The following is an 18,652-nucleotide window of genomic DNA, read 5'->3' as shown; positions in this document are numbered from 1 at the left end:
CCGTATCTTCTGATCACATGGTCGCAGAATATTAAATTTTTTACACCGCAAAGAGATCGTAAACTTCGCTTTGTAACATAAATTTCAACTTGATACCCATTAGTGATAAAAAGGGGTATTAACAGATGTTCAGATATACATTTCTTTTTCGTGTAGCATAATTACGATTTAACAATGTTCTTATTTTTTTTCATTTACTTGTACTGAGGAAGCTTGCATCTTGCCAAATTTCATGATTCCTGGTCGACGGGAAGTACCCTATACGTTTTGATGAGTGAGTTTGCAAGTATCAAAATGTGTGACATGTATGACATACAGGGTGAGTCACCTAACATTACCGCTGGATATATTTCGTAAACCACATCAAATACTGACGAATCGATTCCACAGACCAAACGTGAGGAGAGGGGCTAGTGTAATTGGTTAATACAAACCATAAAAAAATGCACGGAAGTATTGTTTTTTAACACAAACCTACGTTTTTTAAATGGAACCCCGTTAGTTTTGTTAGCACATCTGAACATATAAACAAATACGTAATCAGTGCCGTTTGTTGCATTGTAAAATGTTAATTACATCCGGAGATATTGTAACCTAAAGTTGACGCTTGAGTGCCACTCCTCCGCTGTTCGATCGTGTGTATCGGAGAGCACCGAATTACGTAGGGATCCAAAGCGAACGGTGATGGACCTTAGGTACAGAAGAGACTGGAACAGCACATTACGTCCACATGCTAACACCGTTTTATTGGTCTTTTTCACTGACGCACATGTACATTACCATGAGGGGTGAGGTACACGTACACACGTGGTTTCCGTTTTCAATTACGGAGTGGAATAGAGTGTGTCTCGACATGTCCGGCCAATAGATGTTCAATGTGGTGGCCATCATTTGCTGCACACAATTGCAATCTCTGGCGTAGTGAATGTCGTACACGTTGCAGTACATCTGGTGCAATGTCGCCGCAGGCTGCCACAATACGTTGTTTCATATCCTCTGGGGTTGTAGGCACATCACGGTACACATTCTCCTTTAACGTACCCCACAGAAAGAAGTCCAGAGGTATAAGATCAGGAGAACGGGCTGGCCAATTTATGCGTCCTCCACGTCCTACGAAACGCCCGTCGAACATCCTGTCAAGAGTCAGCCTAGTGTTAATTGCGGAATGTGCAGGTGCACCATCATGCTGATACCACATACGTCGACGCGTTTCCAGTGGGACATTTTCGAGCAACGTTAGCAGATTATTCTGTAGGAACGCTATGTATGTTGAAGCTGCTCGCCGACCGTGGCCCGTGTTTGTTACAACACGCAAATGAACGTCGGAGGTTTCAAGCGTCAACCTTAGGTTACAATATCTCCGGATGTAATTAACATTTTACAATGCAACAAACGGCACTGATTACGTATTTGTTTATATGTTCAGATGTGCTAACAAAACTAACGTGGTTCCTCTTAAAAAAACGTAGGTTTGTGTTAAAAAACATACTTCCGTGCATTTTTGTATGGTTTGTATTAAACAATTACACTAGCCCCTCTCCTCACGTTCGGTCTGTGGAATCGGTTCGTCACTATTTGATGTGGTTTACGAAATATATCCAACGGTAAAGTTAGGTGACTCACCCTGTATATGGCCGTACCTTTTGCTTGCACTGACTTATAAGCTTAATTTTTTTTTTTTACACCGACAAGAGACTATGTACCTTAGTATGTGACATAAGTTTCAACTTGATACATCTATCAGTTCCTGAGGTAAAGGGTTCTTAACAGTCCGACAGAAAGACCTATAAGCGTTCCGTTTCCACCGATTGATATGAAAAGGAAGCAACGTAAAATGCATGAGAATATGGGCTGGAAAAGGATGAGGCAGAAAAACTGTAGGAGAATATGGGCTGGGGGAGAGGAATGAAAGAGGCACCTTATTTTACAAGTCCGTCTTGAAAACGCATATTTTCTTTTTACTATTACTGGTTTCGGTTACTGCCATCTTCAGATCAGTTACAAACAAAAACAGTGTGCAACCATCTAAGTTAGTTTGATGACACTAAATCTGTAAAATGCCTGGTGCTACATAATATAGATAAAAAGTGTTAACATGATAACAGTCATGTATACCAGCCATAAATAGTACAAAATATTATGATGTAGTTCAACGTCAAACAAAACATGTAGGTACATAGCAAGTGCTGGTGACGATCAGAATGCGTCTGGTATTTATACAAAGAAACTGAGGCCAGCGCCGGCCGTAGTGGCCGTGCGGTTCTAGGCGCTACAGTATGGACCCGAGCGACCGTTACGATCGCAGGTTCGAATCCTGCCTCGGGCATGGATGTGTGTGATGTCCTTAGGTTAGTTAGGTTTAATTAGTTCTAAATTCTAGGTGACTGATGACCTCAGAAGTTAAGTCGCATAGTGCTCAGAGCCATTTGAACCATTTTTTGAACTGAGGCCAGCAGAGGGCACTATAGCTAGGCTACATGATTAGCCAGTATCGCTAATGTAATGGTTAAAATGTGGTATGCGTAGTCATTAATTAAAATTACTTCACATAGCAAAACGAGCATCAGACAATAAAATATGCACTCACATACTATACGTGGAATTAGATCTATACTTAAAAGTGCAAATACAAATAATGTGAAGCTCCTAGCCTGGCAAAGTAAAACATACAATTGTGTAAAAGCCAGTATAAAAAGTATAATATTAAAATCACATCTATAAAATGAAATCTTCCAGCATAACAATCAATTACCATATAAGTAATTGTGCGGTAATTAACGAAACAGTGACTATTAATTAAAAATTAAGAAGTCGATAGTCGATAATCCGGAAGGGGATCGCAATGGCGGCACATCGTGACTTCGCTGTGTGACGATCTTGTTTTCCTGCGGCGGAAGTTGCGGAGGAAGGCCCAGTCTCCTCGTCGCCGGCGTTCGGCGCCCACGACCGCACGCCAATCCGCTGGGGCGCTCGATGCTGCTCAAACCAGTAGGCTTCTGAATACATCAGAATAAGCATTTAGGTTAAACTAATTCTCTTCATTCAGCAGTAATTCCGGTTTATTGTTGTGCTGGAAGATTTCATTTTATAGATGTGATTTTAATCTTATACAGGGCTATCACAAATGATTGAAGCGATTTCATAAATTCACTGTAGCTCCATTCATTGACATATGGTCACGACACACTACAGATACGTATAAAAACTCATAAAGTTTTGTTCGGCTGAAGCCGCACTTCATGTTTCTGCCGCCAGAGCGCTCGAGAGCCCAGTGAGTCAAAATGGCGACAGGAGCCGAGAAAGCGTATATCGTGCTTGAAATGTACTCGCATCAGTCAGTCATAACAGTGCAACGACACTTCAGGATGAAGTTCAACAAAGATCCACCAACTGCTAACTCCATTCGGCGATGGTATGGACAGTTTAAAGCTTCTGGATGCCTCTGTAAGGGGAAATCAACGGGTCGACCTGCAGTGAGCGAAGGAACGGTTGAACGCGTGCGGGCAGGTTTCACGCGTAGCCCGCGGAAGTCGACGAATAAAGCAAGCAGGGAGCTAAACGTACCACAGCCGACGGTTTGGAAAATCTTACGGAAAAGGCTAAAGCAGAAGCCTTACCGTTTACAATTGCTACAAGCCCTGACACCCGATGACAAAGTCAAACGGTTTGAATTTTCGGCGCGGTTGCAACAGCTCATGGAAGAGGATGCGTTCAGTGCGAAACTTGTTTTCAGTGATGAGGCAACATTTTTTCTTAATGGTGAAGTGAACAGACACAATGTGCGAATCTGGGCGGTAGAGAATCCTCACGCATTCGTGCAGCAAATTCGCAATTCACCAAAAGTTAACGTGTTTTGTGCGATCTCACGGTTTAAAGTTTACGTCCCCTTTTTCTTCTGTGAAAAAAACGTTACAGGACACGTGCATCTGGACATGCTGGAAAATTGGCTCATGCCACAACTGGAGACCGACAGCGCCGACTTCATCTTTCAACGGATGGTGCTCCACCGCACTTCCATCATGATGTTCGGCATTTCTTAAACAGGAGATTGGAAAACCGATGGATCGGTCGTGGTGGAGATCATGATCAGCAATTCATGTCATGGCCTCCACGCTCTCCCGACTTAACCCCATGCGATTTCTTTCTGTGGGGTTATGTGAAAGATTCAGTGTTAAAACCTCCTCTACCAAGAAACGTGCCAGAACTGCGAGCTCGCATCAACGACGCTTTCGAACTCATTGATGGGGACATGCTGCGCCGAGTGTGGGAGGAACTTGATTATCGGCTTGATGTCTGCCGAATCACTAAAGGGGCACATATCGAACATTTGTAAATGCCTAAAAAATTTTTTTTTGAGTTTTTGTATGTGTGTACAAAGCATTGTGAAAATATCTCAAATAATAAAGTTATTGTAGAGCTGTGAAATCGCTTCAATCATTTGTAATAACCCTGTACTTTTTATGCATGCGTTTACACAATTGTACGTTTTACTTAGCCAGGTTAAGAGTAGTAAAGAGGGAATGGCTAGACGACAGTTTATACTGATGTACACGCTACATAACATGTGACTATGTAGATGCTGCCTATAGAAAAATTGAAGAAACCTTTTCAGAAGAAGCTGTATGGAAATCAAGAACTCAGATAAAAGTCGGTACTAAAAAGGGAAAGGAAAGCTGAAAGGTAGAACGAATGAATATACAGGTGAGTTCTGCAAAGTAAGTCATGGAGAAATGGAAGAGGAAGTAGATGAAGAGGAGAATTTTACAGTGCTTTGAAATACCTAAATCGAAACAAGACCCCTCAAGCAGACGACTTATTCTCAGGGTTACTGGGATACTTTTGGAGACGCAGCCATGATAAAACTACTCCCCCTGGTGTACAAGATGTATGATATAGGCAAAATACCTTCGGACGTCAACAAGAAAGTAATAATTGCAATTCAAAAGAAGGCAGGTGCTGACAGGTTTTAATACTATCAAACCATCAGTTTAATAAGTCATGGTTGCGAATTACTAATAAGATTTTTTTACGAAATAATTGCAAAAGGTGGTAGCAGCCGACCTCGGGAATGTTCGCTTTCGATTCCGGAGAAACGTAGGAACACACGAGGCAATAATGACCCTACGACTTATAAGATAGGTTAAGAAAATGAAAATATAGTTTAGCGCATTCGTACACCTAGAGTAAGCCTTTGGCAGTGTTGACTGGAATACTCTCTTTCAAATTCTGAACGTAGGAGCGGTGAAATACAGGTACCGAAGGACTCTTTGAAATTTGTACTGAAACGAGACCTCAGTCATAGGAAGGCGAAGGGCACAGAAGGAAAGCAATAGCTGGAGTGAGATAGGTTGTGGCCCATCCGCAAAGTTAATTATTCTTTACATCGACCAAAGAGTAAAAGGAACCAAGCAGAAATTAGGAGAGTAAATAAAAATTTGAGGTCTGCCGATGACGTAATTATGTCAGAGACAGCAAAGGACTTCGAGGAGCAATTGAATGGTACGGATAGTGTCTCGAAAAGACGTAAAACGAATGCCAAGGAAACTAAAGAAAGCATAAAGGAATGTAGTCAAATCAGGTGACGCTGACTGAATTAAACTAGGAAATGAGTAGTATGAAAGTTTTATTATCTGTACAGCAAAATAACTGATAATGGTCGAAATAGAGGGGATACATAATTCAGACTGGCTACAGCACGAAAAGCATTTCCGAAAAAGGGGAATTTGTTAACGTCTAGTAAAAATTTGAATTTAAATGTTACGAAGTCTTTTCGGAACGTGTGAAACTTGAGTTATTACCAGCGTATAAAATGCTGAAACGAATTACAGAAATGCAGCTAGGTGACGTCTTCGACAATCCCCGGAATTTCAACAGATACACTCCTGGTCGTTTCTGAGTCATAAATACAACGAGCAAGCGCGTGTAAGGAAATTTAATGCCTCGGTAGGCAGAGTCACGCCGATCAAGAACCATAATACGGCATGTGCAGAAATACGACACACACACGCACACACACACACACACTTACCGTGGCGGTAAGTAGTGCTACGTTCTAGGGGACTGAAGACCTCAGATGTTAAGTCCCATAGTGCTCAGAGCCATTTGAGCCTGATCTCTCCCCATGTTATTAGCACACTTTAGACCCCTTAAATGGTTCATATGGTTCTGAGCACTATGGGACTTAGCTTCTGAGGTCATCAGTCCCCTAGAGCTTAGAACTACTTAAATCTAACTAACCTAAGGACATCACACACATCCATGCCCGAGGCAGGATTCGAACCTGCGGCCGTAGCGGCCGCGCGGTTCCAGACTGTAGCGCCTAGGCCCCTTAAGAGTGGCCTTGAAGGGTCAACGATTTCTGTCGGACAAGTAGGTGCAGTAGGCAGTTACGACCTTTTCATGCAGCAGGACGTAGTGCTTTACCAAATGGGTATCTCCAACCATGTGCGTCAGTGGGATGATTGCTTCAATGCTCATGGAAATTTTGCCTAAATGGCATGTCAGTTCTGTAGTGATTGATCGCCCCTTATAAACTGACACAGACAGTCCTATCCACGTGTCAGGAACGACTGACACAGGCGAAATGGGACAGGGCTCCACGTTGAAAGCACATATATGCACGAAGATCCATTTTCATACCTATCAACAAAGTCGGGACTGTTCGTATCATGAGTACTTCGCCGACTACATTCTGTCAGCTGCACAGTGGTTTCTATTTGCAGCCGAGAATCCAATATCGTCTCTTTTAATCTCATAAACAGGAGTATCCGTTCGCATGGTCAGAGAACTTGGGTACAGCCTCACAACCTGGAGTCCGTGTGTGTTTTGCGCACAGTATTCTGATAATAAAGATGCAAGATTGTACACCAAACACGTTTGGAGACACTAAGCGTGGCCGGATGGTCGGCACGATATATCCTGAGCAGTCATTGTGTAACGCCGTCGAGTTGAATATCGACCATAGCATGCCGGCTGGGGTAGCCGAGCGGTTCTAGGCGCTACAGTCTGGAACCGCGCGGCCACTATGGTCGCAGGTTCGAATCCTGCCTCGGGCATGGATGTGTGTGATTTCCTTAAGTTAGTTAGGTTTAAGTAGTTCTAAGTTCTAGGGGACTGATGACCTCAGTAGTTAAGTCCCATAGTGCTCAGAGCCATTTTTGACCATAGCATTGTTTCGTTGATGTGGGAAACACGCTCAAGGGCGAGAAACATTCAACAGCAGAACATGCTTCATTCAGGTGTAGTGTCACTAGGTATTTCCAAATTGCCCGAACACGCCCAACAGCATAGCCCATAGCTTGGTTACAAACTTCTCACCAGCATATGAATCACCTTACCAGTCAATCTCTGTACAGTGGCCCATAAACAGTGCCGTGGTTCCTATTAATGGATGATTAGCGATTTAGCTGGAGGATGATTCTGGATGTCTGTTCACCTGTTCCACAATAGTGACCGATTAGAAGCTTGGTGAGTTTGTAGAAAGAGATCGACATGATAGCGCTATTTTGCTCGCCTGAGGTGGCAGCATATTAGGAGCACGTAGGCCTTTTCCGGTATTTTAAAGGCGCACTCTGACAACTGAGGTCTGGAGAGACGACATACTTCGCAGTGTAGACTTGAGTTTCGTCAGATGATCGACAACGCAATGCTAGACTATTCCACAAAAGTTTGACCTTGGTACAACGTTCTGGATTCTCCGGCTTTCTCCTCGTGCGTAAATCCGATTCAACATATATGGATCGATCTGGGCCGAAGAAATACAGCCGTAACACCACTGCTGCTGACCAACCTGAGGCTCTTACCAACCGATGAGATGTGGTACATGGCATACTGCGAGTACGCTTCAAAGCCCATCTTGGCGTCGTATGTGGTGTTGCATAGGTAAACGACACGCAGTTTTATTTTGTACTTGGTATATACGTTACTTGCCACATTGTTGCCGCGCGGGGAGGCGGCAGGTATTAGTATTCACGTTATCAGTGTGTCAACTTTGTCTTGTGGACTCGAGAATTTCGCTTACGGATATGAGTGCAACATTCGTAGTATAAATTGTATCCATAGTATGAAGCGAGGTAAACAAATAGTCTTAAAGCCACTGGATAAAGTGATATGCAGAATCTCATCTTGAACAGTAGACAAAAGACCGCTGCATTGCGAGTGAAGGTCAAGGTAATGGCGTTATCGGACACGTGTGAACTCAGAGTACGGCCGGACAGTTTCAAGTTGCTCACATTTGAACATGTTTTAAAAGGGGAAAGACTATTTGATGGACTTGTGCGACTCTGGTTGGACTGTACCCAGAACACAGCGCCGTAAATAGGTTCGGCGCATTGTCTTGTCCATTAGGACATCGACTAAGCAACTTGCAACAGAAGGACTCTGTCATCCAATGTCTAACCATAGCTTGTAAAAACAGGCACATTACACAATGCTCTGCAAGAGGTCCAACTGTCACATCGCAACCCGTCCTACAGTCAGTAAGGCTTCCTAATGTCTGGATTGTCTTAGAAAACATATGGAATCAGATTTCATTTGGTCTGCAAAAACGATTTCTTTTCAATATTTTGTCTGTGGTAGCAGCTGGTCGTGAACCCGACCCCTCTGAGATGTTGAAAGCCTGAGAATTGGAGAATCGATTGCAGTTACGTTTGATTCTCGGACTAATCCTCAATCAAGGACACACCGGAATTTGTTCTGCGTTAACCATATTCCTCTATTACCATACGATAATATACTGGTTCTAGGGCTACAATGGACGTATTGGTTGTCAGAACCACTCTAGTATTTGATGACGAGTCATTAAATGCTAGCTGACACATCGTGTAGATTGAAATGCTGATGCTTAACATTTTCTCGTAATTTCTTGGACGGTATCTTTAGATACGACAACGTTTTGTGGAACAATGCAGTCAAAATTCAATGCTGTGTGCAGCCCAGACACCTTCCACAAAATTCACCCACTTCGGGACATTCACCAATCGTAAATTTATGTAAGCAGTTGGGGCGGAATATTGTTAACCAATTTCTTCTAATAACGTTCGTGAACTTACTGCATGGATGCGTGTGGGATTGGGAAACACAGCCTCTGTATGACGCAGTGCATCATTTTTTTCAATGTTTTGTTGTAAAACCAGCATAAGCTGCTGGAAAATGTTTCTACGTTACTGTTTCGATGTTACATCCGTCGCACAGCAGACTTTAAAATTATTATGGTGTATACTACATTTTTTCGGTTGTGAAAAATATAAAAGTTCAAAGCCCCTACCAGAGCGACTAATTTGAAGTGTTCTTCATTGTCAATCCATTTATACAAAATTGGAATTTTTCTGGTGTCCGGATTACATCTCCTTTAAAAAATGTGTTTACTGAGTAGTTAATTAAGATTTATAGAACTTAACTGGTGTTTCACTTTTACTGCCCAGCAGTAACATTTTGGCACAGTAATTGAGAATTAAACTGAGCATTCTCCAAGAGAAATATTTAAAATAGTGGCCTGTCATTGATAATGGACTGAAATTATATTGTACTATCCGTGTTTGGAGAAAATAATTTCGTTCTGTGAGTGAGACAGTGTAGAAGGAGGTAAACGATTTTGTAACGTAAAAATGTAATGAAATGTATGTATGACGTATGAGGTGCCATTAACGTCTTTAATTCGTTTCCATTTTAAAATCTGCAAATAAAAGGAAACGATAACAGTATTGGTAAAGTGCCATGAATCTCCTTAATTCGTTTCCATTTTATGCTCCGCAAATAAAAGGAAGGGGAAACAGTATTTGTAAAGAGTCTGTACTAAGAGAGGTTCAGAGGTGAAATAAGTTGCACATCTCTCCTGAAAAATGTTTGCAAAGCTTTATAACAGACCTCGTTTCTGCAAAACATATTTTAAAAGGTGATGACTGGATAAACGCTTACCTAGACAACGACGGAATACGCAAAATGAGCTCTGTCTCTGAAATAAAATAATAGCGTTTCACTGTTGTTGGTAGTATAAGTCGCCAGACGCAGTAATGTATAAAGAAATTTTTGTATTAGGTGAGCTCAATGCAAAAGTTGTCGATCAGAGTATAATAGGTTCCAGGCAGACTTCTGCTAGACAGTGCTGGAAATGAGAACTGGTGGCTTCTGGGGGAGACTTTCGTTAAAGAGCCTCTTCGACTACTTTTGGAGAAATTCATTCTAGACTAAATGTCTTAGCAAACAAATCTCCAGAAACTGTAAATAATTTTGATAATTGAATGAAACATTAATTTATTTTAAATGCAATTTTATTCTTGTTAGAATGAGCTTAAACGTACTCCAGAATGTTTTGTATTGGCCTTGCGAATATGGGTTGGTAACTAAGGATAAATGTAAAATGACTCCATCCCCGTCCAAATTAAAATAAAAAATAATGAAATTAAATTTTTATGTCCAGGATACGTCTGTGATATTGACACAAACAATCAGTACGATGCAGACGTTAAAATATATCACCGTGAGAAAAGGAGCCCTCGTCTGACAAAGACTGTGTCGGCAGCTACGGATACATACGTGTTGTTGGATAATTCTGCCAGTGAAATAAGAGAATATAGATATAGGGGTTCATACGGGTAATCAATTACTTTATTATGTACATAGTTACTAACACTGTTAGGGTAAACAAACCCAACCACCCGGGGGGGGGGGGGGGGAGGAGGAGTCAGAAAACAGCTCTAATGGACTGCAACTGGCTTGAGGTGTACACGGAAATGACTTGGACAGCAGCAGACTATGAAGTCAATCAGCTACAGTGAACTTGACAGCAACTAAATAGATCGTATAGTGTGTGTCGTGAGACACATACCCTTCATTAGCAATGTTGTTTTTTTTTTCTTGGATCGCTAAGGTTCCTCAACTTATGAAAAGAGTATATTTTCATGCTGACAAATATCTTTACAAGTGTTTCAATTTCTGCCATACAGTGCAGAAATAAAGCAGTTTGAGCCTGCTGGACTTTTTGTGATTAAACTGCAACACCCCACCCCCTCCCGAAAATTACTCAAGGACTGTTGCTAGGTAACAGCCCTGTATGTTTCTCTACTTATGAGATAACGCACGAAACGATCGCCCTTTCCAGTCTAAGAGGTCATGGCAGCGTTCCAAGAAATAGAATGTTATTGCTCTACATTTTTCAGATCTACCGCATCCGCGACAGATACCTCAAGTCCGCTCTTCGGCAGGACATTGGCTGGTACGACTTGCACCAGACTGGGGACTTCGCCAGCCGCATGTCAGAGTAAGTACGATTGCTCAACAACACTTCAACGCAACTTCGCTTTGAAATAACCTGCTTACTTGCTACGCTAGTCTTAGCATGTGACTTGATGTTTCCCACATTTACATTTATTATTATTCGGACAATTGAAGACAATGGAAAGCTTATTTATGTTTCTGACACATTCTATTATAGTTTCAAATTCTTTACAGCAATCATCTGTATCGAGCACAGTATCGTCTCCACCACTCTGAACCAACTAGGTGTTCCTCTGCTCGCAGAATCCCACAAGAATCAGGATGGCCTGACGCGGAATTGAACCGTAGTCCTCCCGAATGCGAGTCCAGTGTGCTAGCCACTGTGCCACCTCGCTCGGTAGCCAGTGTGCGTGAAGTGAATGTGGAACGCGTACGAGAGACATTCATAAGGAGTCCAAAGAAATCGGTGCGTCATACATCCCGTGAACTCGAAATGGCTCCAATGAAACTGTGGAAAGTCCTGCCACAGAAGCTTTCTATGAAACCATTCAAATTGGAACTAGTGCAGATGCTCAATGACGACCACAAAGACAACCGTTTTGAGTTTTGTTCGCAGTTGCAACAATTGATGAGGATGGGAATGGCACTGTTGATCGCTTAATTTTTAGCGACGAAGGCACTTTTCACACTCCTGGGAAAGTGAACAGGCATAATTGTCGAATGCATTGAATTTGAGCGTGATTCCCCGAAGGTAAATGTTTTTTGTGCCTAGTCACGTCGAAAACTGTACGGGCCATTCTTCTTTACCTAGAGCACTGTCACTGGTATTCCTACCTGGACATGTTGCAGCAATGGCTGATGCCTCAAATGCAGTCGGACTCTCCATTCATCTTTCAGCAGGATGGGGCTCCACCTCATTTTCAACTGTAAGTTCGTGGGTATCTGAACCCGGAGCTGCCGCATCGATGGATCGGCCGTGCTACAGAAGGGGACAGCTGTTTCGTGAAATGGCCTCCCCGATCACCAGATCTCACTCTGTGTGACATTTTTCTGTGGGGAAACGTTAAAGATCTGGTGTCTACCGCCTCTACCACGAGATGTAGCAGAGCTCCGGAAGGGAATACGGGAAGCGGCTGCCACAGTCGACGATGCCATCTGGGACGGGTATGGCAAGAATTCGATTATCGTATTGACGTCTGCCAGGTCACTCACGGCTCGCATATCGAATGCTTGTAAAAAAAAAAACTTTCAGAGTTTCTCTTCATAATGCAATATGTATAACATCTGTACAATGTTTGGTTCTTGTGCCACAAATAATTGAAAGTGTTTCCGGACTTTATGTATACCCTGTATATTACGCTATGAGCTTGTGGTAATGGGAAACATCAGCATTTTGATGCAGTTTCAGTGAAAGTAGTCTGTTTCAACAGTAATGTCGGAGACGAATTCGGTCAGCGTTTGAAATTTAATAGAACCGATTATTAGTTTCTTAAGGCTCAGCAATATTTCTTCTTTGATGTTCGTAGCACCTAATGAAGACAGCTAGTCCATTTGGCGTAATATTTCCCCAAAAAACAAATCGTCGGCTATGTTGGTTACACGAGTACATACTGCCTAACATCAAACAGAAGAAAAAGTCATAAACTGTCGATGGTATCGAGACTGGTGAGTCTTTGTGGTCGTCATTGAGCATCTGCACTAGTTCCAATTTGAATGGTTTCATAGAAAGCTTCTGTGGCAGGACTTTCCACAGTATCATTGGAGCCATTTCGAGTTCACGGGATGTATGACGCACCGATTTCTTTGGACTCCTTATGAATGTCTCTCGTACGCGCTCCACATTCACTTCGCGCACACTGGCTACCGAGCGAGGTGGCACAGTGGCTAGCACACTGGACTCGCATTCGGGAGGAATACGGTTCAATTCCGCGTCAGGCCATCCTGATTTCGGTTTTCCGTGATTTCCCTAAATCGCTCCAGGCAAATGCCGGGATGGTTCCTTTGAAAGGGCACGGCCGACTTCCTTCCCCGTCCTTCCCGTGAACGATGACCTCGCTGTTTGGTCTCCTCCAAACAACCCAACCCCAACGCCCTTCACGCACACTGGGACGTCCGCTTCTCTTTGACGGGCACAGGCAACCCGTCCTAACGAATTTGTTGTGCCAGTGGTAAATGGTCTTCCTTGTTGGTGGCTTCTACCGTACTTGGTTCTAAATATCTGTTGAATAGCTGTAGCACACCTGTTTTTGTCGAACTTCAACACACAGAAAGCTCGCTCCGCAAGTGAACTCGCCATCTTTGCGAGTAGCGCTGACTATCGGCAAATTACCAAACTGCGCTGTGACGGTATATATGAAAAAAAAACTTTCAGGGTTTCTCTTCAAAATGACATATGTATGATATCTGTACAATGGTTGGTAATTCAAAGTGTTCCCGGACTTTATGTACGCCATGTATTAGTCACCGTCTCAAATAGAGAATACTGTTGCTGAGCAGGTACTTGGCAGTCAGGAGGCGATTCAGACAGCAAGGTGTTGGAACATGCGAAGGAAAGGCCAGAGCCCAGAAGTTCATGTGAGATGTAAGGTAGGTTAATGATATTTCATTGGCACCAAATTTCACCATAGTTTTGCCCAGTGCTTCCGTGGGCGTGTCACACGATGGGAAAGTCGTCAAACCCGCCCCCCTCCCTCCCCTTACCCCTTATCTTGACACTTCAGCGATGGATATTAGAACCGCGACACCCTTAGAGAAGAGTTTTAATCGCCCAGGTTGTGTCGGGAAGAGTCAAAGGTTGTCATGAACGGCGTTTCGTTGCACATCGCGCCGCAAACTGTCGTGTTCGACTGCGAAATTTGCGTAAATGAACGCTGAAGTGAAGGAAGGATATTGTTTCATTGACGCCCTTTACGTCACCTTCTAACGCGTTTTTGTGTCGATTCCAAGCGGCATTGAAAGTGAAATTTTTTTCACAGCCACCCATATGAGGACCGCTTCGTTTCAACGCTGGGCGTAGTGGAGGCGTCAAATGAAGCGGTGAAATGTAAGATCTTCCCATCGTACGAAACGTCCACGGTGGCTTTGGGCACAATTGTGGTGAAATTTTGTGCCAATGTGACATCACTGAGCCGTCTTACAGCTCATGTGAATTTCCGAGCTCTGGCCTTCCTTTCGAATATCTCGTTACATTTTGCTGTTTGAAGCGTCGCCGAGCCCGAGGGTGACCCCTCAGGGCGAATATGGAGTACCATCAGCTGTATAATGGAATGACGACAATGAAATTTCTGCGGAACCGGGACCCGAACCCGTATTTCCCGGTTATCACGATCGGTCGCCCTACCATTTGAGTATCCGAGCACGACTCACTACCAGACCGAAAATTCCATGTGTCTACAACCTGTCCTCGAGCATCTTTTATGTATATTCTCTCACAGAGGAGACATTTTATTTGAAAGTCGCTTTCACGGTGTCGGCGGGTAAATACGATATTGCAGTCCCTTTGTTATTCCGAATTACTATATAATGTTCCTTCGTACATGCATGATTTTCCAAAGGAACAGGCACTGCGGCAAATATCACAGGCACTGCAATATTGTATCGTTTCGCGTTCGTAAATCGTAATGGTGCGGTACAAGTCACTTTACAATCACGTGCTGAACATTTATAAGCCCTGCTTTTAAAAAAATACGGACATGAGTCAGTAATTCCTACCCACCACTTTTTACACATTACAGTAATAAAAATTCTTCTACAGAATGGAAGTAGCTGTCAAAGAGTAACTGTTTCAGTTTTCAGGTTTTTGAAAGCTGTCATGGTGCCTTCGGTTACTACCGAAAGCTAACTGCCCCCAGTGGCTTGCATTCGTGGCATGGTCCATATTTCTAGCAGCCGTTTGCCATGATGACGGTGTATCCAGACGCGACTATCGACCTCGTGTAACAAGAAACGTGATTCATCCGACAGCGCGACACCTTTCCATTCATCCACAGTGAAATCTTGATGATCCCATCCCCACTGTAATCGTAAATGACGATATCGTTTGGTCAACATGGAAACGCAGGGTTCGTCTGCTGCTAAGCCTCCAAATCCAACAATGTGCATTAAGTGATGTGTTCCGAAACACTTGTACCTACACCAGCAGTGTACATTGTCGTAATGACAACCACAGATCGTAGCGTACCCTGTTATTGAAAGCGGACACAAGCCTCCGACCTCCACGTCGTCTGAAGAGGCATCAACGTCCAACACCTAGTCACCCACTGGTGGTTGCACCATTCTTCTTCCAGCAGCACCCAAACGGACGACCAGTTTCACCGTTTCCGAAAGCTTGATCCCAGGCGCCCTTTCTCAGAGTCGCTTATGTCACTGGATTCCTAGTGAGCAGCCCGTATCGTCGCTAGAATGATTTCCCAATCGTCTTCGCTCTGTGCGTGTCAGGTGCACACAAGGCTACATTGAATGTGCTGTGGACAGTGGTCATAATATTTTGACACGCACATACACTCCTGGAAATGGAAAAAAGAACACATTGACACCGGTGTGTCAGACCCACCATACTTGCTCCGGACACTGCGAGAGGGCTGTACAAGCAATGATCACACGCACGGCACAGCGGACACACCAGGAACCGCGGTGTTGGCCGTCGAATGGCGCTAGCTGCGCAGCATTTGTGCACCGCCGCCGTCAGTGTCAGCCAGTTTGCCGTGGCATACGGAGCTCCATCGCAGTCTTTAACACTGGTAGCATGCCGCGACAGCGTGGGCGTGAACCGTATGTGCAGTTGACGGACTTTGAGCGAGGGCGTATAGTGGGCATGCGGGAGGCCGGGTGGACGTACCGCCGAATTGCTGAACACTTGGGGCGTGAGGTCTCCACAGTACATCGATGTTGTCGCCAGTGGTCGGCGGAAGGTGCACGTGCCCGTCGACCTGGGACCGGACCGCAGCGACGCACGGATGCACGCCAAGACCGTAGGATCCTACGCAGTGCCGTAGGGGACCGCACCGCCACTTCCCAGCAAATTAGGGACACTGTTGCTCCTGGGGTATCGGCGAGGACCATTCGCAACCGTCTCCATGAAGCTGGGCTACGGTCCCGCACACCGTTAGGCCGTCTTCCGCTCACGCCCCAACATCGTGCAGCCCGCCTCCAGTGGTGTCGCGACAGGCGTGAATGGAGGGACGAATGGAGACGTGTCGTCTTCAGCGATGAGAGTCGCTTCTGCCTTGGTGCCAATGATGGTCGTATGCGTGTTTGGCGCCGTGCAGGTGAACGCCACAATCAGGACTGCATATGACCGAGGCACACAGGGCCAACACCCGGCATCATGGTGTGGGGAGCGATCTCCTACACTGGCCGTACACCACTGGTGATCGTCGAGGGGACACTGAATAGTGCACGGTACATCCAAACCGTCATCGAACCCATCGTTCTACCATTCCTAGACCGGCAAGGGAACTTGCTGTTCCAACAGGACAATGCACGTCCGCATGTATCCCGTGCCACCCAACGTGCCCTAGAAGGTGTAAGTCAACTACCCTGGCCAGCAAGATCTCCGGATCTGTCCCCCATTGAGCATGTTTGGGACTGGATGAAGCGTCGTCTCACGCGGTCTGCACGTCCAGCACGAACGCTGGTCCAACTGAGGCGCCAGGTGGAAATGGCATGGCAAGCCGTTCCACAGGACTACATCCAGCATCTCTACGATCGTCTCCATGGGAGAATAGCAGCCTGCATTGCTGCGAAAGGTGGATATACACTGTACTAGTGCCGACATTGTGCATGCTCTGTTGCCTGTGTCTATGTGCCTGTGGTTCTGTCAGTGTGATCATGTGATGTATCTGACCCCAGGAATGTGTCAATAAAGGTTCCCTTCCTGGGACAATGAATTCACGGTGTTCTTATTTCAATTTCCAGGACTGTATATAACATTAAGCGCATATTGCAGTATTTGATCTGCAGCGGGAAAAATCTGAGATCTGTACGATGGATTCTTTCAGAGACTTGACGAAGATGGAAGACGGCATCGGAGAGAAGGTGGTGATGTTCGCGACGTACCTGGTGACGTTCCTGGGCGGCCTGGTGCTGGCGCTGGTGCGCGGCTGGGAGCTGGCGCTCATCTGCCTCATCTCGTTCCCCGTCATCATGGCGTCGCTCTCCGTCATCGAGGTCTTCTCGTCGCGGCTCGCCAAGAAGGAGCTGGCCGAGTACGGCAAGGCGGGCGCCATCGCGGAGGAGGTTCTCAGCGCCATCCGCACCGTCATCGCCTTCGGCGGGCAGGACAAGGAGTCCGAGAGGTGAGCGCGCACTCGTGTCACACCATCAAGGGTCTCCGCTAAAACTATACAATAATCATTAACACTAGAGCAGCGGAAGGGATCAAAATGGCCCCTGTCATACGTTTTTCATTCAATGTCATATCCAATTTATTTATTTCGTAAATGAAATTATATGACTTTTTCCAATTTTTTCTCCTCTGTCTGGAGATGTTTTAGTATTTACAAAATATTTTAATTTCTTCACCATTTCATTCAGTATACCTGGAACGGCGGAAGGGGTCAATTTGAGCCCACGGTAATATCTCTTCTGAATATGTGTAAATTATCCAACAGTACAGAGTCAACAGTGAGCAGCGACATAGAGCAGTTACTCCTCATTGTTGTAACTTGGCACCTGTACATTCCAGTCCACCACAGCTCATGTTGTGTCACTCAGGCAGTCTTTGTACGTGAAACACGTTTTCGAACATGTATCGTCAGCGTGGACTTTCTGATTAAGTGTTACATCTATTAGAGAATTCCGAAGTTGAAACGGAAATTGACTTGACTGGTGAAGATGACGATTATGTACCTGATACAAGTGAATGTGGAGACATTGTGAGCGAGGGGCGATTAGTGGAAGGGGATTTAAATGCTGATATACGTCAATCATCACCTCTTTCACCACAGCAGGTACGATTGGAAGAGTCTACAAAGATGATTGCAAGGGATAGAACCGTGTGGGAGATTGGAAATTATTCATCTTCAGGAAGGTGGTTAGCTGTGAATGTTCTGAAGGAGAGAGGAGGTCCCATTGCTTATGCTTGCGAATGAGTAGACAGCCTTCCATCTTGTTTCTTCTGAAGAAATGCTACGTCTCATGAAGAAATATGCAAAATCAAATGCTTGAAAAGTACTAAAGAACAATGACTGTACTGTGTCACAGTACATGACTGTACTGAGGAATTAGAGAAACTGATAGCCATCATGTATGTTCAGGGTGTATTGTGCACAAAAGGTATGTCTGAGGATGATCTCTCATCGCACACTTGGGGGCCTGCTTTTATCAAGGACCTTATGCCAAGGGACAGGTTTCAAGAGCTGTTCAGATTTCACTGTTTTGATAAAAAATCAACCTGGGCTGAACGCCTGGCAGCCAACAAATCCGCTCTTATATCTGC

At 44.6% G+C, this 18,652-nt stretch overlaps 1 protein-coding gene across 5 annotated transcripts in view; it reads left to right on the top strand.

Annotated features, from left to right (window-relative positions):
- LOC126473831 (ATP-dependent translocase ABCB1-like) overlaps window positions 1-18,652 on the top strand; it is a 272,239-nt gene that overhangs the window by 104,543 nt on the left and 149,044 nt on the right. For all 5 annotated transcript variants that reach the window (XM_050101157.1, XM_050101153.1, XM_050101154.1 and 2 more), the window contains 2 exons: window positions 11,157-11,257; window positions 17,214-17,510. In XM_050101157.1, coding sequence (XP_049957114.1) covers window positions 11,157-11,257; window positions 17,214-17,510 — 398 coding nt within the window. The remainder of the gene's footprint in view (window positions 1-11,156; window positions 11,258-17,213; window positions 17,511-18,652) is intronic.

The sequence above is a fragment of the Schistocerca serialis genome, chromosome 4, assembly GCF_023864345.2.
Source record: "Schistocerca serialis cubense isolate TAMUIC-IGC-003099 chromosome 4, iqSchSeri2.2, whole genome shotgun sequence".
NCBI lineage: Eukaryota > Metazoa > Arthropoda > Insecta > Orthoptera > Acrididae > Schistocerca > Schistocerca serialis.
The sequence above is the reverse complement of the archived record's forward strand: the minus strand, read 5'-3'. Positions and strand labels throughout refer to the sequence as shown.